Source organism: Quercus lobata, chromosome 2 (assembly GCF_001633185.2).
Source record: "Quercus lobata isolate SW786 chromosome 2, ValleyOak3.0 Primary Assembly, whole genome shotgun sequence".
Classification (NCBI taxonomy): domain Eukaryota; kingdom Viridiplantae; phylum Streptophyta; class Magnoliopsida; order Fagales; family Fagaceae; genus Quercus; species Quercus lobata.
The window spans coordinates 34,222,404-34,245,505 of record NC_044905.1 but is presented as its reverse complement, the minus strand read 5'-3'; the positions used below and the strand labels follow the sequence as shown (position 1 = coordinate 34,245,505).

Below are 23,102 nucleotides of genomic sequence, written 5' to 3'. Positions count from 1 at the left end.
AAAGAACGAAGAAGAAGAACGAAGAACAATCTGACACTCCAAAGAACGCGAGGAAGAAGAAGTGAAACTCAAGTGTCAAAAACTCGATTTCCACAAATCGAGACTTTAAAACTAGATTTTTATCTTGGAACTCGAGTTTTAGACACTCGAAATGCTAATTTTCAATATTATTTTGAAACGTGTCAACTAACTAAAATTTTTAATATTTAATATTATTTGGAAATAAAATTCCAATTTTTTTTCCTTTAGGTTTTCTCTGGAAAACTTAGAGCGATGAAACTACCTTCTTCAGGTGGGACCTCTCTCTTTTTCTTTTACTATACCAATCTTGTCTTCTCCACTTTCTACTCCTCTACCCTCATCCCACGTCACACCTATACCCTCGTCTTCTCCCCACTCCACACCTTGGATGATATCACTCGTAAATGGGACCGCTTATCACTGAAACTGAAAGAAAGTCATGCAGTCCCTTTAACCTCTAATCTTACTAGTGACGGTAAGGTACTTGTGGCCAAGTTCTTCACAAAGTGACGCATCAACATGGAAGCAGTCTTTCGAACCCTAAAGAGCATGTGGAAAACTGAAAAAAGTTTTGACATCCATGACCTTGGCTCCAACACGGCTATGATTCTTTTTTATGATGAATACGACCTAGATCACATACTGATGTAAGGATCATAGTCTTTTGATAAGTACCTGCTCGGCCTCTACAAACCAAGTAAGAACGAGGCAGTAAAAAATGCCAAATTTGATAGGGAAAGCTTTTGGGTACAGGTTCACGATCTGCCAATCCAACACATGAGTAAGGTAAATGCTGAGGCTATAGGGAGTACTCTTAGAGTTGTTTAACAAGTTGACATAGGCCTAGTGGGAGACTATCGAGGGTGATGTCTTCGAGTAAGGATCAATGTGGATATTAGCCAACCTCTCTGTCGAGGAAGAATGGTGCACATAGGTGATTCATCTCCTTCATGGGTATCCTTCCATGAAGGAGATGAATCTTTTGATACTGGTATGGTATACTAAACCATGATGAGAAATATTGCAAAATGTGGATATGTAGTAAGGGTACTTTACGTAAGGATGAGCAACAATACGATGCGTGGCTGAGAGCTAGTAATGAACGACTTCATAAACACCCAATCTAGCCACCACAACCTTCCAACGACTTTATTCCCACTACTATCATGACACTCTCTGAGACAACCACCATCATCACCACTACCAGGGAGCCATTAGTCACTCCAACCATTGTCACAACCACTATAAGAGATAAGGAAAACGCTGAAATCTCAATAATGGATGCCCACCAACATATCCCAACAAACTCAAAAATTTTGAGATGCCGTACAAGGCTGCAAACTTGGAACAAGATGGAGTACGGCCATGTGGGATGAAAAATAGGGCAATTGCAAAGCAAACTACAAATGTTGGAGAAACAACCCAGTAGCATGGAAACAGATAGTGAGATCAGGGACGTTCGCAATGCACTGAATATTTAGCTAGATGTCGAGAGTACTATGCGGAAATTAACGCTTGCGTAACTTTTGGCTCACTGATGGAGACCATAACATGAGCTTTTTCCATACCAAAGCCACCAATCGAAAGCAACGTAATGCGATCCTAGATATATGTGACTTAGATGGGGTTTGGTAGGATGATGAGTGGCAGATAGAAAGTATCATTGTCAACTATTTCATAAACATTTTCCACTCACAATGGCAAACTGATTCAACCACTCTAATAGATGCTGTGGAACCTGTGGTGTCCACTAACATGAATGACATTCTTACATAGGAATTCAGAGCTGGTGAAGTTTACAAAGCATTGGAACAAATGCTCCCCAAGAAATCTCCTGATCTTGATGGTATGCCCCCTCTGTTTTATTAGCATTTTAATGAGACTCATGTTGTGCTCATACGAAAAATAGAAAGCCCAAAAAAGATCAACCAATACCGATCCATTAGTCTTAGCAATGTCATATCTTGTTTGGCCTCAAAAGTCCTAGCAAACCGCCTAAAACGCTTCCTCCCAAAAATGATTAGTGAAAACCAAAGCGCTTTCATGTCTGACCACCTCATCACTGATAATATCCTAGTTGCCTCTAAAACCATTCACCATATCAACCAAAAGCATAGTGGTAAAGTTGGGGAAATGACCTTGAAGCTTGAGATGAATAAAGTTTTTGATAGATTTGAGTGGGGATGCTTGGAAAAAATAATGTATAAAATAGGTTTCCATGAATCATGGGTGAAACTTATGATGAGATGTGTTAGCACTATCACATATTCTATAAATATCAACAAGTAGCCCCGAGGATACGTTATCCCTTTTAGGGGTTTGCGTCAAAGGGACCCCCTCTCCCTTTTTTTTTTTTTTTTTTTTTTTTTTTTCTTTTTTATGTAGAAGATTTATTAGTTTTAATCAGGAAATTAGTAGAGTTGGGACTTTTGAGTGGTGTAGCCTCATGTCCAAGGGGCCCAAAAATATCTCATCTTTCTTTTTGCAGATGATAGCATGATCTTCTGCAAAGCCACCATTGAAGAATGTTCCACACTTGAGGAAGTACTGGAAATCAATGAATCCTCATCTGGCTAGCAACTAAATCATGAGAAGACCTCTCTATTTTTTTGCCAAAACACGTCCCAAGATATCTAGGATGCCATCAAAAATCGTTTTGGGTCTGAAGTCATTTGGCAAAATTAAACCTATTTGGGGTTGTCGTCCTTGGTGGGAAAATCAAGGTGTAACCCTTTTCAAGCTTTGAAGGAAAAGTTAAACAATAAGCTTTCTAGTTGGAAGGAAAAATTGTTGTCTTATGCAAGAAAGGAGATTCTCATAAAGGTGGTGGCTTAAGCAATCCCAACATATACGATGAGTGTGTTCCAACTCCCACATGCCATATGTGATGAACTAACAAGTATGGTTAGAAGTTTTTGGTGGGGACAAAACAATGGAAGGAACAAGGTAGCATGGACCAGTTGGGATAAAATTTGTGTACCCACAAAATTGAGGGCGACTTGGGATTCCGAGACCTAAAGGCTTTCAACCTTGCTCTTCTAGCCAAGCAAGGCTATTGATGGTAGGTTGGCAATGGGAACTCCATTAGAATTTGGACTGATAAATGGCTGCCCACTTGTTCTACTTTCTACATCACCTCCCACCAACATGCCTTGCCAGTGGACACGCATTTAAGCACTCTCATTGATCAAGATACTAGAAATTGAAGGATTGGCTTCATTAAAGAAATCTTCCTACCACATGATGCCTAGGCAATCCTAAGCATCCCACTGAGCCTTCGTCGTCCACCGGATCACATTATTTGGGCGAACACGCCAAATGGTCACTTCACAATGAACTCGGCCTATAAAGTTGCCCTCTCCCTTTCACACACTCCAAATAGGTCTTCTGGTGGTCCATCAAATAACCAAAATAGTGGCATAATTTGGAAAATTTTGGGGTGCTTGAATGTTCCCAACAAAATCTGATCTTTCGCATGGAGAGCGTGCAAAAATTTACTCTTAACAAAGTCCAACTTACAGCGCAGAAAAATCCTAGATGATCTCACCTATGACGCCTGTGCACTGTGATCGAAACAAGCAAACATACATTATGGGCTTGCGAGAAAGATCAGGCAGTTTGGCTTATCTTGGGCCCACCTATCCACAGCCATGGCCTACGATTTGACAGTTTCCTTGACTTTCTCTAGCATCTTGTTTTCTACCAACATGTTGGGGATGAGTTACTGGGACATAGTATCACTATCGCATAGAGTTTATGGAGGAATCGAAAAGCTCGAACAGGTTGAACCTAGCAACCCAGCACATTCATATTTTAGATGGTAATCAAATTGATAGAGGAATATCGACTCGCAAACCACAAGATCACGGTACCAACTGTCGCCACAAATGCCAACTGGGACTCACCACAGAACCTCTGGTACAAGGTGAACGTTGATGGCACTGTTTTCCGCTCTCTTTAGGCCGCTGGTGTCGGGGTTGTCGTTAGGGGCCATGCAGGACAAGCAGTTACAGCAATGAGCAAGAGATTGTGGGTGCCACTTGGTTTGTTAGAGGCAGAAGCAAAGGCAATAGAGGAAGCTATTAACTTTGCCTAGGACATCAGACTATAGGACGTGGTCTTTGGATGCGACTCGAAGGTACTCCATGGTGCCCTCACTAGAGCCAACATGCCCTCTGCAACTATAGTAAATGTCATCTCCTCATGTCTTTTGCGGCACCAAGATCTCAGATCAGTAAAACTCTCACATGTTCGACGTCAAGGGAATAAACAGGCTCACATCTTGGCACAATACGCTAGAAGTTTAGAAACATTTGGAACTTGGATTGAGGATAATCCTACACCTATTAAGTCTGCATTGGCTCAATATGTAATGACTTTTGCATCATATTAATAAAACTGAAGTATTTCATATCCCAAAAAAAAAAAAAAAAAAAAAAAACTACAAAGCATGACTTTTAGTTAGTAATTCCCCCCCCCCCCCCCACCCAAAAAAAGGATTTTGAAAATTGTGAAAAACCATCTAGAAAATGAGGTTCAAAAACCACATTTAAGAAAAAAGAGAAAATAAAGGGAATACAAAAAAGAAATGGCTTAGTTCAAAAAATCTCATTATTCCTTACTACCAAGAGTTAAGGATGAGAATAAGAGCATTGTATCTCAATTGACACTTCTTGATAATTCTAATGGAGATGTCTAGCATTCAAAACAAAGGATTATTATTCTCTTATGATTTTGTAAGGGGTAAATCCAAAATTGAAGTCCTAAGAAAGATTAAGTTTACATCTTCTCTTAACTTATATTTTTCAAAAAAAGAAAAGAAAAAGAAAAGTAGGCAACGCTACTAAGTTTTGCCCTTTAGAAACTTTTTTTCCCTACTATTATTAATTTATTATCTATTGATCTATATTGTAAGTTCCAATTAACTTAATTGTTAAAGTGTAAAGAGTAATTATAAGGAACCAATGCCATAAGTTTAAATCCTATCATATTATTTTTTTTTTAAAAAACAACTACTTATCTATGTTAGAATAAATTCATGAGCTTTTAATTTTGAATGCCCCATTGGTATAGATTTATTTTGATAAATTTTGAAAATAAATTATTTGAAAAAGCTGTAGTAAAAAAAGAGGGTTTCAATTAATTTTTAAAAGAGAAATACTACGTCTACAATATTTTAATAGTAAATTCACAACAAATTTAAGGTGGCAAGCTGTTATTTGTGGGTAAAAAACTAATTTCAATTTTGGGTTGAGAATCTAAATTAAAACTATCAGCAACTTACCACTAAGTGAAATTGCTGTGAAAATACAATATTTTAATAGTAATTTCACAACAAATTTAAGGTGGCAAGCTGTTATTTGTGGGTAAAAAACTAATTTCAATTCTGGGTCCAGAATCTAAATTAAAACTATCAACAACTTACCTCATAAAACTTGTAAGTGAAATTGCTGTGAAAATATTGCAAAGATTACTCATTTTTAAAAACCCTAGCAAGAAGAAAGAGAAAAGTCTCATGAGTCAAGTGGGGAGAGGGGAGTGTATAGCACGCGGAAGTGGTGAGAGTGGTGATACAACCGAATTGAATGGTAAAAGGGGTGACTAAGAAGTAATAAGACTTTGCTACTGTTGGCTGGCTTTGTGTGATATTTGGGGTTTTGACCCCAGAAAGCAATTTATCGTGTTCTTTTTTTGAAGTATTCTTTTTCTTTTTCTTTTTTTTTTTTTGTTTAAAAGAAAATTAGGAAGTGTTTTTTAATATATTTTTGGAAGTGTTTTTAGATAGAGGAAATTGGGGTAGTAAAAGCACAGGTGCAAGTGTAGCTGTGCTGCCATAAACAAAGAGCCAAAAAACAAAGACTAATAAAAAGACCTTAATTAATTAGAGACAGAGGAGAGAGAGAGAGAGAGACTATTGCAAGGTTGTTTCTGTTCACTGTTTTTGGGTTCATCTTCCTCTTCCCCTGCTTCCTCATCTTTCTTTGTGTCCATCACCATCACCATCATCAGCAGATCCAAGTCAAACTCATCCCCTTCTCTCTCTCTTTAACTGGTGAGCCTCTCTTTCTCTCTGTAACTTTTATCTATTTATATGTATGTATGTATGTGGTATGCTTAGCAGTTATTGATTGATCTAAAGTTTTAATCTTTGTTTAAAAAAATGTGTTTTTGGTTTCTGGGTTTCTTTGTTTTGATCGCCCTTTAATCAATTTTTGCTTCTTTTAAAAAAAAAAGTTCTAATGATTCTGTATTGAGATGGGTATTGTGAAAATTTTTCAAATTTTGATTCCTACTTTCTGTTTGATTGGTAGTATCTGATTTATGGGGTTGGATGTTTTCTTGATTCACAGTTTGGTGATCTATGAGTTAATGGGCTCTGTGGTGATCAGAATTGGTACTGTGGTTGTTTGGGCGGAACAAGGAGTTAATTTTTGTAGTTTCAAACTGTTGTAATTGAATCCCTGGTTGTGGACAATTGAACAAGCTTCTGATTACTTCAATTTTGAGTTGCTGAATACAAGGGTTGGACTTAATTCGTGTAAATAGTCCAATTCCTTGGCTGTTGTATGGATTCTGTGAATAAAAAGTGAGCTATTATAGTTTGCAGTGATTGGTACAATGGGCGGGATTTGCTCGAGGACGGGAAGATTCACTGTCAATGATGTGACTGTAGATAATGCTCCTGGTCGAAGCTTTCCACTTGCTAATGGTCATGCCAATGATGGGTCTGGAATGGTTTTTCAGTCTTCTGCATTGCCCGTTAAAATAAATAGTCATTCGACCCCGTCCCCCGTTGGTGAAAGGGATAAGCAGTTGAGAGATCCATATTCGTATTCGGAGACAAACGTAGTTTCTTATGGACTGAGTCAGGAAGAAATCACTGATGGGATTCCCCGCATGTCTAGGGTGTTATCGAACAAATCTAGATCAACCAAGTCTAAGCAGGCAGCTGTTGCAAAGGTAGGTTCTACCTTGTTGTTTTCTTGTTTTTGCTCTACTGTTGTGTTGGAACTAAAAATTCATCTTTTGATCGAAGAATGGATGGAATGATGGGGCTACTAGAGGCAGGTTCCTATTTCTTCTAGTTATGCTTGTTTTTGGTAGCATTTGTGGCCATAGACTTGCCAATAGGTTAAAGCTCAGTCGGCACTTCCTTCTCTTATAATAATGGGATGGAGGGTGAGGTCGTTGGTTCAAGACCCATTTGATGGGTGTGTAACTTACTAATAAAAAAAAAAAAATTGTGGCCACAGGCTCCTCCTTGGAGGGAATCCATTAATATAAATTGGAGCTTTCAAAATAAGGATGGTAAAATGTAGCAATGATGTCAGTTCATGAATTCCTTAAAGCAATCTATCTATTCTTTTCATGGTTGACTCGGAATAGAATTTTAAAATGCAATGTTAAATTAGTTGGGACATATGTCTCCATTCATCAGAAGCAGATTTGGAAACCAAAGTCTCGTTGAAAATTAAGGCCTTGTCTTGGGTTTTTGCGTTTTGACTATTTGCCTTTTTTTGTTGGGGGGGGGGGGGTGGGAGATTAAAGTGTTTCCTTTAATGTCATGGTGAAGTCCTTTCTTTAGAAGAATATTTGGAAACTCCAGAGCCCTTCTCAAATATCCTTCTAAAGAAATGCCACTTCACGAGAGCCCTTTCCTAATATCCTTTTCTAATCATGGCCTTATCCTATGTTGTTGCTTATGGTTGAATAAACAATTTAGAAACATGATATAATATCACAAATGGGACAAAAACTAAGCATGTAAGAAAGTGGCATGAATTTTGAAGTTTTATAGTCTGTCCCGGTATGAGAAAAAGTTATAATCAAGGATTTGATTCAATCATCAGATTATTGATTGTAAGTTCATTCCCATTTTGAGGGGAACAGATATACAGATTCTTTGATTCTAGTTAATCAGGGGAAACTTTAACTAAGAATAGATTCTAGAAGCTAAAAAGGGCATTTTTAAGCATTTTCAGTAATTTTGTTCATTGATATTCTGTAGTAATTAAATTTCTAGAAAAATATACAGGAAGAGCTTAAATGCTAATCATTTCTTAATATTTTAATGAATTTGAACTTTAGTATGTAGCAACATGAAGTGTTGACGCAGGATAAAAAAAGCTCTGATACCAATTTTGATGTAGGATCTTTATAAATTCAGTACTAAATTAGGGTTCTTGATGAGATCTTGAAGAATTCTTGAATATGCTTTGAAGTTTAAGGGTACAAAGGTTGGATCCTGAATGAGTAGAGGGTTGTTTGGTGTCAAAACAATGAATATAACAAGAAACAAAGACAGATAAAACTCTAGGCAATTACAACTAAAAAGGAGAAGGCAATCACACACTCAAAACTTAAAATAAGCTATTGGAATTTTAATAAATTCGATCTCTCTTTATTTGAATGTTATTGATGAGGATAAAGCCTTTTTTTTTTTGGGCCTATTGCCAAACCCTTTCCTCAAATGACTAGGACTCCTGAATAACCTTTTCCAAGAAAGATAAGGACTCCTAATAACAAAGAAAAGTAACTAAAAACTTAATCAAATAAAGTTCTCAAAATAGAGAAATAAGACATGGGTCTCTGGTACAGCCCATTCCGAAAAATCTGGAAATTACCAAACCACCCCTAATTAGCAAAACTTTAATAAAACTGAACCAACAACTTTCTAACCTAAAGAAACTTAATATTAAGACTCAATAATAACTAATATTTTTTTGATAAGTTTACTCAATAATAACTAATGTAGCCAATGAAAGGCGCAAGAAGGCCCCACATCGAAATTAGACCACAATTCTTGAATCTTTTGATATTTTTGTTTATTCTCATACTCTTCATTGCTTGTATCATATGTATGGCAAGCTTTGAAGTTCTAGAAAGGCTTATTCTTTGGCCAATACAGTTCCATATTAGATAGAGTTCAGTACCTTCACGTTCTCCATTGTAAAAGAAATTATAGGAGAGGACTGATAGGCATGTAGCATTTCCCAGTTAAATTGCTTGATTGTTTCTATCAATTACTTACAAGCAACCAATTGAGGCCTGTTTGGTAGAGTAAAATATAGTTTCCATATCAAAGATTGTTTAGGAAAATGGAAGAAATTTTGTTTTTTTGAAACCTAATTGGTCATTGCTTAATGGACATTTTATAGGAATTGGTTTCACTTACCATGCTCTTGGCACAATGATTTTATCTATTTCTTGAAATGGAAAATGGTTGTGGTCTTTAATCAATGTTGCACGCTTGGGGGTACCCGTCAGGGTGCAGCCTAGTAGTTGGAGGATTGGGATGAGCTGTAGGCCCAGACATATAGGGTTCAATCCCCACTAGGAGTTCCCCTGGATTATCTAATACAAGGTTTTGGCATGTGAGGTCGTGTATCTATGGCCCACTCCTCAAGGGTGGGTCCAAAGGGCCCTCTGCCTTGGTGAGGTTCCACATCATCAAAAAATAAAAATGTTGCACACTTGGGGGTAAGGAGATCATGGTGACAATGTAGCCTTTGCTGGGCCTGTGTACTTGGGTGTCTCTCTCTTTTTGTTATCAATAAATCCTTATTACTTATCAAAAAAAAAAAAAAAAATGTAGCGTTTGCTGGGGAAAATGGATTTGTAGAGTGGTGGAGACAAATGTTTTTCTTGAAGGAGCCGTATGGTGTTACCTTGTGAAATAATATTATCCTAATTCAGTGCAATGCAGATGTTAATTCATTTAAAAAAAAAAAAAAAAAAGGAGAATCAATTTTCATTAAGTTCACGTGTATGCTCATTGCTTTCTCAATGGAGGAAATAGATATATCTAGAATATTGTAAACTTTTAAAGTCAATTTCATAACTTCATTAAAATTGAGGAATTATGTTTCGAGATTGCTCTTTCTGGAAAAAGGGAAGGTCATTTCATTTATTTTTCATACTTATTTAGAATTTTAATTTGTAAAAAATGTATAACAATTCAATACAAGTATCAAGAAAAAACTAGTTTAATATTTTGATCAAAATATCTAATGGTTGTTTTGGTACTTTTATATGATCAATTTAATTAAAATCATTGGATATTTTTAAAGAAACACTGGTGTTGGTGAAAGTTTGAGGTCAGAGGTCTCTTGGATCCTAGGCACAAAGTGCAAGTTCAAGGGGAGCTTGTTTGAAGTAAATTTCACATTTATAGAAAAAAATAATAAAGTAAAATTTAAAAACAGTTAAGAAAGGGTAATATGACAATCAAATGATAAGCTAATCATTTAAAATTTATATAAGATTCCTTTAGTAAAAGCATTCATGATTAATGGTGCCCCAGTAAAAGGAATTGGGGAGGATAAACTGTGCTTGAAACTAGATAACAAAAAAGGATTCATAGTGGGTTACTATTGGGTTCTACTTTGCATTAGTGATCAATCTTTTTTGATTTGGATGTCAGTTTTGCATAGTTAGTCCTTAAGGTATGTTCTTGATTTGATAGATATGTATTTGTGTGATTAATTGCATGGTCCCTAGTTGTATGCTCCTTGTATACTTGGGTGACTCTTTGTTTATATCAATAATTTTTAATTACTTTTATAAAAAAAAATTATATAAGAATTTTATATAATTCTCATGTTTTACAAAAATATCTCTCCTTAAATCTTAGAGACCATAATGCCTTATAATTTATAACTAATTTTAGTTATCATTAGAGACCTTAATGCCCTATTGCTAATATTAGGTAGTGAATGTAAGTCTCTAAGCAGCCAAACATAAGAAGCATAACATAAGTTAATCATGTGTTCAACTCCTAAAAAATTATTATGAAAAAATTATATCACACTTTTTTTTGGGCATGAGTGAAGGAACTGCCAAACAAAAAAGTTCTAAAAACGTGCTTTGTTCTTCGTAAAAAAGCTTGCTAAAAAAATGCATTTTTGGCATGCTTTTCCAAAGGCACCGCCACTTCACTTTAGGTGCAAGAAGCACTTAAGGCTTTCTGCTTTAAGCATGTTTGGACCAACACTAAGAAGCACATTAAAAATCTAATTTGATTTTGCTATCTGCAATGTAATGTCTATCTGATTTGTATTTTAGTCCTTTGATAATAGCTTAATATTTATAATTTAGTTACAGATGGATTTGAATTTTTTTTTTATTGCAATAAATTCAAATTTCTCCTAAACTTTGCTTCCTTTATTTGATGGAGTGTGTGTGTGTGTAAATGGGGAGGGCGGGGGGGAATAGTAATTTTACAGGCTTTTAATTTTTCATAATTTCAGAGGGCTCCAGCTCTCCATGTGGCTTGGCCATTGGATTTATATGTTTGCTTAGGGGCAGGATCATCTTATTAAGTTTTTGGCCTGTATGGTTGATTATCAATAGAGATAGAAGCATGACCAAGGTTATGCCGATGAGCCTTAGTATGATATGACTTTTAAGGTCCAAAAGAGCTCAAGTTTTAGTGGTAGTTTGACATGGTTGAAGAACATTCAAATGAGAGAATAATAAAGAAGCAAAAGGAGATTAGAATAAAGAGAAAGGCACCAAAATATCAAGCATTTAAGCATTAAGTTTTAAATATAATTTCCATTGCTTTAATCCATTAAGATTTTTTATATATAAGTAAATAAGTATTTTATTGAACAAGATTACTTCATGTACATGAAAATAAACACAAAGAAATCTAAAAAATTACGCAGGTTATGTATAGAAAGATAATGATTCTAAAAATTAAGGAATGGAGTTACTATTAGTAAGCCTCTCACCTGAGACCAATCAAACAACCATTTAAGAGTTATAAAATAAAGGATTTAATCTGCTAAGAATTAGAGTGCAATTAAGAATAACAATGATGGATGCAGAGATGAAGTTCTTTCTTGAATAGAGCATGAAATATGGTTGCATTATGCTTGATGTGGAAGGCTTGGAGGGAGAGGAAATTACTTTTGAGGGGCCAGAGCTTTCTATAGAGAGGATGAAATCACACTCAATTGGTCGATAATAGACTGTCTAGTTTGTCAGATTTCTTAGATTCATTATATTTTAATTCTCAAGGGAATATTGGGTATATCACTAGTATACTCAGTGTTTTCCCTTTGTCCCTTGTGTATTCTTTTTCATTACTGCAAATGACTTTAAAAAAAGGAAAAAGAAATAGGGTGCAATTTAGTTTATATATATATATATTTTTTTTGTAGGTAATAAAACTTTATAATTTCTTCCACCCTGCCAACCTTCTTTCAAGCTTCTCCAAGATAGGGTTCCAAATAGTGGTAGACTTACAAGGGAGTCCAAGAGGCATGCCAACATAAGGCATTGGTAGACTTCCCCACCTTGCAGCCCAAAATATCCGCTGATGCATTAATATTATCAACTAGTTGAGCCAAGGATTATATTTTTAGGATTGGTTTATCTTAAATTAAGCATGACCTTAGCACCTAGCTTAGCATGTTCATGATTGGTTCGTTAATTTTTGAATAAACTCAAGTTCAATTGAATTTGCCTAATACATAGCTAAATGTTAGGGTTATTATTTTTATTTTTATAAGTAGCTAAATGTTGGGGTTATGACATTAAGGCTTCATTTGTTAGAGAAATAAAAAAAAGTGGGAGGATTGAAAAATAAGCTGAAAGAAGATTCATGTTACATCATGGATGTTTGGTTGGAAAGATAAAATGAATGGAAGTTTTCAGTTGTTTGGTAGAGAAGAAGGATGTGAGGAAAGAAAAGTGGTTTAGAATCCCAACGGTAGAACGATTGGGTGGGGACATGCCTCATAAATTGAAGGTCACTAGTTTGAATCTCTCCATCTTTGTCCCCTTGTGGCCAAAACTTGTTAAAAAAAGAAAAGTGGGTTACAATATAATAACCTACTACAAACTTTATACATGTATGCATGTATGAATTTCAACAATTCATTTTAACAATAATGATGCGAGACACAAGTAGGTAGACAATAGAGATAAAAGGGACAAAGAAAATAAACAAAACAAACCCTAGACTTCACCTAGAATCTGCCTGAAAGCCTTTGGCATCACTACCAGAGGGTATTTGGCATCACCACCAAACAAAGAGAAAATATTCTCAAATTATAGATTTCTTATTCAAATTGTACTCTTTCACAATTACGAGAGCACTAGTTAAATATGGTTTTTGGGTTACATCAATATGGAAATATCTAATCAGGCTACAATTAAATCCCATAAAACCCTCAACATTAAAGACCAAATTCAAAAAGAAAAATAATTTCAAATTCAAAAAATAAAATCTGAAATAATTTTGATTTGGTTCTCCTTGCATCATGAAGCCTAGGTTTTTTCTTGTTATTTTTCTTCTTTGTTGTAATATTTTATACTCTTCCTTTTCTTTCCTATTTTTCAAACATGTTCTGCATTATAGTTGCCTGTTTACATCTTATGAGTAAGTCGACAAGATAGGTTTCTATTATTTTCCATGGTTGCTGAAATGTTGGATGAATGTTTCTGCAATTTATTCTATAATTTGGCTCTTCATTTGATAGGAAAAACCATTCTCATAAAAAAAATATTGTGATAATATAGTAGATATTATTGCTGTAGGCATAAAATGTTCTTGTTTTATAGGTTTCGGAGGTGAGCTCACTTTTGGGGAGAGCTGGTACTGCTGGGCTTGGGAAGGCAGTTGAAGTTTTGGACACGCTTGGTAGTAGCATGACCAATTTGAACCTCAATAGTGGTTTTACCTCAGGGGTTACAACAAAAGGGAATAAAATTTCAATTTTGGCCTTTGAAGTTGCAAACACGATTGTTAAGGGTGCCAATCTAATGCAATCCCTTTCAAAGGAGAACATTAAACATTTAAAGGAGGTGGTACTTCCATCAGAAGGGGTGCAAAATTTAATTTCGAGAGATATGATTGAACTCCTGAGAATTGCTGCGGCTGACAAGAGGTGTGTAAGCAGAGACAGTGATAATTTTTTCAGATGTTTTTGTCATTAACTTTGATTTTCTGCTCAATCATTTTTATAATTATTAGATGAATAGAAAAAAGTAATCATATTGTTGTGCAATTCTGGCAGAGAAGAATTGAAAGTTTTCTCTGGAGAAGTGGTGCGTTTTGGAAATCGTTGCAAAGATCCTCAATGGCACAATTTGGATCGCTATTTTGATAAGTAATAGTAGTTGAACTTGTCTCTATTACCTTATACGTGCTTTTTAAACATTTCAAATGACGTCATCATGTTTTGCTATGTGCTATCTTTATGATATTTTAGGTTGGGTTCAGAACTTAGCCCCCAGCGGCAATTGAAGGAAGAAGCAGAAAATGTGATGCAGCAATTAATGAATTTGGTTCAGTATACAGCTGTGAGTATTTTCAAATCACCGGCACATTCTATTGATCAAAGATAAAATTATGGATTGGATGAAAGTACAATACTAATACCAATACCAATTCACGGGGTGAAAAAAAAAAAAAACAAAGTGTGATGCTGATGACTAAAAAATTATTGATTATGCACGCTTAATGCTGCCTTAATGTTATACCTTGGAAATTTACTGAAGAGGAAACAAACCTCTTTCTTGGTTGCAGGAATTATATCATGAGTTGCATGCCTTGGACAGATTTGAACAGGATTACCGGCGTAAACATCAAGAAGAGGATAACTCAAATGCTGCTCAAAGAGGTTACACAACTTGAATTTCTTGTTTATTCAAGTTTTGTAATTTAGATATGTTTTTTCTTTTTTACATAGTAAAAAATATATAATGCTTATTAAAAAGCATAAAACAGTAGAAATTTTCTCAAGTTGACTGTAGGAACCTGAATGTTTGAATGTCAAGTTCTGTTGATTCTTTAATATGGGTCATGGCTGTTCTCAGGTTTGGCTATATCCAGCGTAAGAATTTTTCACCATTACTGGTTTGTGATAGTTGTATATCTAAACATGGGATGCGTGTGGAAGTGTAATTTTTGAACCCCAAAAAAAATTTAATAATTTTTCATTGATATTGAAAAAAATGTACATAATGTGCAAGTTGCATTCTTTAATTCTTAATTTGTAATATGTTTGTATCTTTGTAGTGCCAGCCTGCCAGGCCTAGGCATGATGTATTTCTGTGGCTAGTCCAATGGCAACATTTAACCTTATATCTCAGAACTTGGTCTGGCTTGGGTTTAGACTATGGCTCTTCGTTGGCTAAAATATACAAAGTCCCCTAGTTCTAAATTCATGATGTGCTGTATTAAATCCTGATAAATTAAGGGGGATACCTTTTGTTTTAAATCTTGTTTCTTTGTTAATATACTAAATATCATTTTGATAACTTATTTATTTTTGACAAGTAGGAGACAGCCTTGCAATTTTAAGAGCAGAGTTAAAGAGTCAAAGGAAGCATGTAAAAAGTTTGAAGAAAAAATCGCTCTGGGCCAAGATTTTGGAAGAGGTAGCAATTCAGTACTGCTTTATGTAGCTCTTTCTAGGTGCATATGGAGAGAATGTTTGGCAACTTTGTGTTTCTAGATATTAATGATTCAACTTCGCTGGTTTATTTGTTTTATGATGCTATCGCTATTATGCATTCAGAAGCTGTATACACAGTAGCAGTGACTGTTCTTTTTCCATTCTTCTTTAGTGATAGCCTCATAATGATACCGTTTGTCACTTACTTTTGAAGTTGTTTCTAATTAACTATTTGTTATTGTTCCTTTCTAAAAGACCAATCTGTTATCATTTGCAGGTGATGGAGAAACTCGTTGACATTGTTCACTTCTTGCATTTGGAGATTCATGAAGCCTTTGGTAGTGCTGGTATGCATTCCAAACATTGATGAAATTTCTAATTATAGCCATCTAAAGGCATTTCTTGCTCTTCTTGCCTCCTCCTGGGAACGGTTGATGAAAAGTCTTGGCATTTTTTGTTCCTGTTTTAATTTGCAAACCTCCAAAAACTGTATTTGCGTTCAACTGGGATCAATGAACACAAAATCAGGTTTATTTTAATGAATAGGAAGGAAGTATATTCATTGGGAAAGAACAGATACTTCTTTGGGTGGTTGCAGTAATGCAGTTTGTGTTTCACAAAAAGTAAGCAAACAAATTATCACCAAAAATAGTGTGTAGAAAAAGTGTCACTCAAAATATTGAATCTTTGCTGGATTGTCATTGTCCTTATTATAACCTTTTAAAGAACAAAAATTGATGGCCCGTTTGGTATATTTGTTTAAACACATGTTTTCAGTTTTTAAACAACATTACACGTATTTCCATACTTTTTCATCCACACGTATTTCCAAAAAATACAAACAACATTTCTAGAACAACATTACCAAACGGGCCCTGATATTTCTGAGCCTTGCGAGATAGTCCAAAATTCTTGCTACATTGGATTGCAAATCTATCTGATAGAATGATAATGCCCTTTATTTATTTATTTTTTGTTCCTTTTGAAGAGGTTATTAACTAACATTCCATCTATAAAGATGCTATATTTTAAATTATTTATTTCTTGACATGGCCTGTCTCGCTTTAAACAGCGCTTGAAATTGAAGTTTATGTTCAAGATACTAATTGGGTTTTATTAATTCAATGAACTTGTTCTGTTTTTCCCACTTTGACCTTGCAGATGATGACAAGCAAGTGAAAGGTTCTCAGAACAACCATAAAAAATTGGGGTCTGCTGGTCTTGCGCTGCATTATGCAAATATTATTACCCAAATTGATACCATTGTGAGTTTATTATTCATCCAGTCTTGACATTTCTTTAGCTTTACTATAGTGGTTTTTTTATGTTCACTGTAATTATGAGCACCTAGGTTGTTCCTCCAGAACATATTTTAATGTTACTCTGCAAAAGGGTGGTGTGGAGTAGAGGGAAAAAAATGCATATCCACTACTAGCTTGTAAGATGATGTTTTGTTGACACACCTAAAATGTATAGACTAAAATGTTCTTGTATTGTAAATCTATTCAGAGGAAGCATCTATATAGGAGGGCTTCAGGGTATGTTAAACTCTGTTCTTGTCAACATATAGGAGTGCTCATCCTCCTGTGTCACCTCTCAACATCTCTGTTGTTCTTTACCAATTTTTTTTCTTTTCCTATTCTAGTTTTTCTTTTCTTTAGGTCTCTCTATCTTTAGATTTTGATAATCCGATTCTGGAGCATAAACCTAAATACCTAGTTATTTCAACCCCACACACACACACACATATATAAAGCCTTTTGGTACAAGGTACAAATATTTAAATTTTTTATAAGCCAAACCATTTACTGATGCTATTGCGGTCATTGGGAAAAACAACCCTGTTGTTTGGGGGTATACTTGTTTCCCAAAGCATCCTCCACCAATACTATGCATTTTGTTAACATTTTTCCTAAAATTACACATAATTAATAGCTGGTTAGTCTCTTTTGCTTGACATTTCAATGGTCTTTAAATAAATGGCTAAGGGGTAGAAAGGTATATGCAATTGGTATTGGATTATCTGCTCTTTTGTTGATTAATCTGTTCACTGTTACTGTCAGCATACATGATATGGATATACAGCATATGTACTAAATAATTTGTGTATGGTTTTGATAAATAATAAGTTTTACCCAAGTACACAAAAATATACTGTAGGTGTGTTAGATTAAATGATTAAATTCATCATTTTCATAACAACTTAAGCTTTTGGGACAATTAGTAATTTATAATAGTATCAGAGCAGGAGGTCTTGATTTCAAACCTTGTCTCCACCTTACCTTTCATTTAAAAAATTCCCACATGTTGGGCCTCACTTAATCAGGGCAGTTTAGGCTCACATGTGAATGTGGAGTGTTAGATTAAATTATTAAATTCACCATTAACATCTTGAGCTTTTGGAAAAAATAGTAATTTATCAAGGTGCACCCTAATTAAACTCTAAAGTTGCAATGGCCAATGAAATCTAATAAGTTTGAAAAAGAAAATAATCCTGACTCTATAATCCATTAATACAAGGTTCTGAAAAGTGCAATTCTTTAGTTATTTTGAAACATGCTTTTATGATTTAAGACCTTTTCACAAGCTTGCTTTCTGGGCATGAGATGATTGTAACACCTGGACATGTGACTGAAACATCACAAACAAGCTCATGTAACAATGAAGCAGTTGGAGACGTTTGATCATATTGTCTATATATATTTCTTGTAGTGCTTAGTTTTATATATTTGTATGTTACTAACATGTAATCATTTCCAATGATTACGGCTTTCTTTGGGGAAGTTTTACTTCAGCTATGATGGTTAAATTTTTGGTTGTGAATTCCATGGAACTAGTATTAACTAATAGGTTCTCCTGGTTAGTTAAAGTATGTATCACTCATGAGAAGCATGTAAGGACGGAAAAGTAGCCCTTGTTTGGAGGGAATTTTTATACTAGACATATGTTGTAGAGGTGCTATACAATTGAGATTTGATTGGGCCAATAAAAAAAAAAAAAAGATCATATTATATTATTATTTCATTTATTTTTGGTTTGTTTTAATGTGTCTAAAGGTAACTGTACTAGATTACTCTAGGGTAATTGTCCTTGTTATAATCAAAAAAATTATTTTAATAGCACAAGAATCTCTCTTTTTCAATCTGAAGGTTGTGTTTGTTGGCTAATCAAGTGAGAGCTGGTGCCTTATATTAAGTTTTGTTAGTTTTACTTTCAATTTGGGTTTTTCTTTTTTAACATCTGACTATAATTAGGTCTCTCGGTCAAGTTCTGTACCTCCAAATACGAGGGATGCTTTATATCAAGGGCTACCACCTACCATAAAGTCCGCCTTGCGCTCAAAATTACAGTCATTTCAGGTCAAGGAAGAGGTATGTATATATATCTTTATTGCAAATGATAATTATCTAATTGGATTACTTCTTTTCTTTTTTGTTATATTCTTAATTTGGCTCCCATTGAAAAAATCTTTTCAAACTAAGCTCCTGATTCTGGCCCAAAAAAGGGAAAAGAAAAATTGGACTCCTGGTTTATTAGTTTTACTTTTATATGTACTTATTCATAACCTTTGTCAAATGGTGTCGTTGCAGCTTACCATCCCTCAAATTAAAGCTGAAATGGAGAAAACTCTACAGTGGCTTGTTCCAATTGCCGCTAACACAACAAAGTAAACCTAACAGCCCTTAATAGATCAACTCTTTTGGGCTATGAGTGCATCTGTTACCCCATTTTATGATTTGCTCAATTCAGTTTCTTGCAGTGGGGAATGCATATCACTAATGCATGAAGGGCACTATAGCAGTTATCCTGTTTCTTCTTAAGTAGAATTACTGAGATACCCTTCCAAATTGTGATGTGTCCACTGTGGGTGGGAATTGTGTGAATTAAAAATGGGTGACAAGAGGCTATTTTTTGCCCATTTTGTCATTTTTTGATAATTTCTTCATTCACGGATTTTTTCCTAATGTTCTTCATTCAATGTAACCACTAATCCATGGAGGTTTATTTTTGCATGTTGATCCATTTAGAGCTCATCACGGCTTTGGGTGGGTTGGAGAATGGGCAAATACAGGGTGAGTTCTTAGCATGAGTGCTTTGTCTTCATTTATCTTTTGTCCCCTTCATGATTTGCTTAACCTTCCAGATTAAATGTTTTTAGGTCTGAGTTGGGCCGAAAACCTGCTGGTCAGACTGACTTACTCAGGATCGAAACACTCCACCATGCAGATAAGGAGAAAACCGAAGCTTACATTCTTGAACTGGTAGTGTGGCTTCATCATCTGGTCAGTCAAGCTAGGGCTGGCAATGGTGGAATCAGGTCTCCAGTCAAATCTCCAATCTGCTCCCCAAACCAGACGTCAATGCAGTTATCTACACACAAACCCAACTCTCCATCCCCCACATTGACAGTTGAAGACCAAGAGATGCTTCGGGATGTTAGCAAGCGGAAATTGACACCTGGAATAAGCAAGAGTCAGGAATTTGACACTGCAAAGAGCAGGTTAAGAAAGCACCACAGGCTGAGTAAAAGTAGCAGCCATTCTCCAACAAGCGAAACTAAAAAGGACCCATTTCCCATTAGGAGGCCATTTTCTGTTCCTGTCTTTGACTTTGACATTGACCGGATCAAAGCTTTGGATGTCATTGACCGAGTGGATACAATTCGAAGTTTATAATTTTATGGCATTTCAAAGCTTCACAAAAAAGAAAAGAAAAAAGGCCTTGTGTTTATGTAATTGGTAAGTCTGCTTCATTTTTCAATGTAGGGTGCGCAAGTAGTTTGTGGCAAGGAGAGATCTCTGGCAATTGTGTCAAGGGGGATCTCATGCGAGTTACATAGTAGTTGATGAGTGATAAGTCATCACTTTTTTGAATGTGAAAATTTAGGGTGATAAATGAGTTGTTCAGTGGCAATTTAATTGTTGTAGAGATGGAAGTGGAAGGTACATCTGGCCATAGTTTTTGTTAGTTCTATATGTACAGAATAGCATTTGATAATAATTGAAATTTCATGGTTCTGTTTCTTCTTTCCTTGTCCATGCAAAAATAACAATTCTATATTCTGTGCAGCAGTAATAATTGTTGATGATGGGAATTGCACATGTAAACTAATTATTTGACATTTTAATGGCATCATATTAGAATCAAAATTCAAAAGCCGCTTGACAGAATCTATTGGCTATGAAGTTGTCAAGGGCTTCTTGGCTCAGTCTTAGAAGATTTTTGCCCTTGTATGACTGTGTATGGATCAATAAAATTATTGCGGAGGCGATGGACAAACAAAAACAGTATTTGGTTTTATTAAATTCACACATATAATTGAATTTAATATATAAATATATATATATATATATATTTTGAGAAAAGTTAATGGATGTCCTAAGAGCATTGGTATTAGAAAATATTTTTAGAAACTTTTATGGAAAAAAAGAAAAGAAATTGATGGCTTTTTATATTTTAATTAAATGATGTCAAAACTTTCCTAATAAAGTGCAGTAATTTTATTTATTTATTTATTTATATTTCAAAACTTAAGGGTGTCCAAAGACCTACTCCACCTGACCGGAGTTAACTCGATCTGCGTCCAATTTGATGACAGCGGCGGTCAATAATCGGTGTTGCCTTCAAAACTTGACAACGAAAGGTCGAGTGGTGAGTTCACCCATCAGAATCTGACCTACCTAATCTGAACAACGATAAAGATTAAATCTAGCAGATATCCATCACCAAATCTGATGAGATCTATGCCAGATCTAATGAGATCTCCACCTGATCTGGTGAGATCTATGCCAGACCTAATGAGATCTCCACCTGATCTGGTGAGATCTCATTAGATCTTCACCATTTTCCACTCCTCCCTACCATTATCTAAATAGATCTTTGTCGTCTTTCGCCTCTCTAGTGTCGACCAATCCATTGTGCCTCTCTAATCGATGGTGGGTTGAGTTTTCCTCCATCCAATAAGATCAAATTGGGTGCAGGTTGAGCACAAACATGACTTAATTTGACCACAATAATATATCGCATAATTTTTTGTTTTTGTTTTAATAATAATAGTTGGGTTGTATATGTCATAATTGCACTAGCTAGCTCAATATAAGTACTATAATTTATAAAAGTATTACTCTAATTACTATAAGTACATTAAAGTATTACTCTAATTAAAAATCAATTATAAAAAAAGGTTAAGAAATGTAAAAGAGGTTTTATTATTTATTTTAAATTAATTTATAATCTATTTTAGTTTGTGTTATACGTAGATAAAGTTGGTTTTATCAAGTAGTTTAAAGTATTTTTTTTGTTGTTTTACTTTACTATCTATTTTATTAATCAATTTTAATTATACTATTGAAATAATTTTTCAATTTATATATGATTCTTAGTTAAGCTGTGTACTGCATACTAATAATAATAAAACTGTTAATTCACTTACCACCTCTCTTCCACAAGTCGTGATAAATCTTTAAAAGTGGCTTAAACTGTTCAGTCAAAGGAAAATATTCCTTCGGCAAGGAAAAAAAAAAAAAAAAAGATTGTCAAGTCTTGTTTAGACCTCTTCGTTAAATATGCAAGATATTATCAGTAAATTACCAATTTGACTTAATAAAGTGATCCAAAATATTAATACTACAAACTCAATTCGGTAGGTCACCAAATCATATAGCAAAATGATTAAAGCAATAAAAGCATGAGACAAATACCTGACAAAGTAGAAGATCGATGGGGAACTCTCCAAAGGAAAGACCACTATGAGGTTAACCTACTCCAACTCCAACTGAGAGTCTGAGACAATCTACTATAAAATTAGCTTAACAACTAGAACAAAACATTTGTACCTAAATTCTATAGTCCCAGTAGATAACTCACTAATGCGAGCATGATAGCTTCATAACTCTAAACTTCTTCTACATCTAGATCCCTTCACGAATGATCGTGTGTCAACAAATTGGAACTACAAGCACTCTTCAGGAAACCTCCTTGAAGATTTGATCTACAATGAATTCGCTAAAAAAAAGGCTTCGTGGTTTCAATTAAATAAGTTTCACTCATAATTCATTATGATGAAAAAGATATGGGCAAAAGAGTTCTTGGCGAACACTTAAAACCTTGGCAATCGATCTTTGTTGATAGATTTGGTGGACTCACCAAATCGGGATAGTATATATATATATACTATGAGCACTCTCAGTGATATATGTGTTAAGAACATATAATCCAACGGTTAGATTTTCAAAATATGTAGCAATATTAATTGTAGGGTCACGTTTTGCAGCCCAAACCCAAGATATATGGGATTTTGGACTTGTGAGCTTAGTACAATAAATTTGTAGAAGGTGGGTCGAAGAGCTAGGCTTCAGTGCATGGATAACAGTTAATATGATGTTTATCACAGTCAAGCAAGGATGAATTGAGTTTATCAAAGAAGGTTGGTCCTCGGCACAGTCTGATGAGCTTTTTCTAGTGCCTCTCGAGTGATAGGGGTTTCAGCCCCCCATTACATGCCTCCCTTCACCTCCTTTTATATCAATTTCCTTCCTCCCGATTTGGGTTCCTAGTGCTGATACTTGTCCCATCAGCCCTTCCTCCAGATTGTTGGGAGTGGTTGTAAAGGTAAAAAAACATGGTTATGTCAGGTACAATGCACTGAATTCAATAATAACAGCTTTTCCC

General features: G+C 35.0%; 1 protein-coding gene across 2 annotated transcripts; it reads left to right on the top strand.

Moving 5' to 3' along the window:
- The first annotated feature begins 5,800 nt into the window (after positions 1-5,800).
- LOC115975424 lies at positions 5,801-20,455 on the top strand. 2 transcript variants are annotated; one of them, XM_031096193.1, is made up of 13 exons: positions 5,801-6,073; positions 6,622-6,981; positions 13,594-13,919; positions 14,049-14,141; positions 14,244-14,334; positions 14,561-14,654; positions 15,317-15,414; positions 15,709-15,778; positions 16,593-16,696; positions 18,686-18,802; positions 19,022-19,098; positions 19,460-19,504; positions 19,591-20,455. In XM_031096193.1, the coding sequence occupies exons 2-13, from the start codon at positions 6,640-6,642 to the stop codon at positions 20,105-20,107; spliced, it is 1,974 nt and encodes a 657-aa protein (XP_030952053.1). In that variant the 5' UTR covers positions 5,801-6,073; positions 6,622-6,639; the 3' UTR covers positions 20,108-20,455. The 2 variants fall into 2 exon arrangements, with proteins under 2 accessions (XP_030952053.1, XP_030952051.1); XM_031096191.1 differs by having other exon boundaries at positions 6,372-6,981.
- Positions 20,456-23,102: the final 2,647 nt, after the last annotated feature.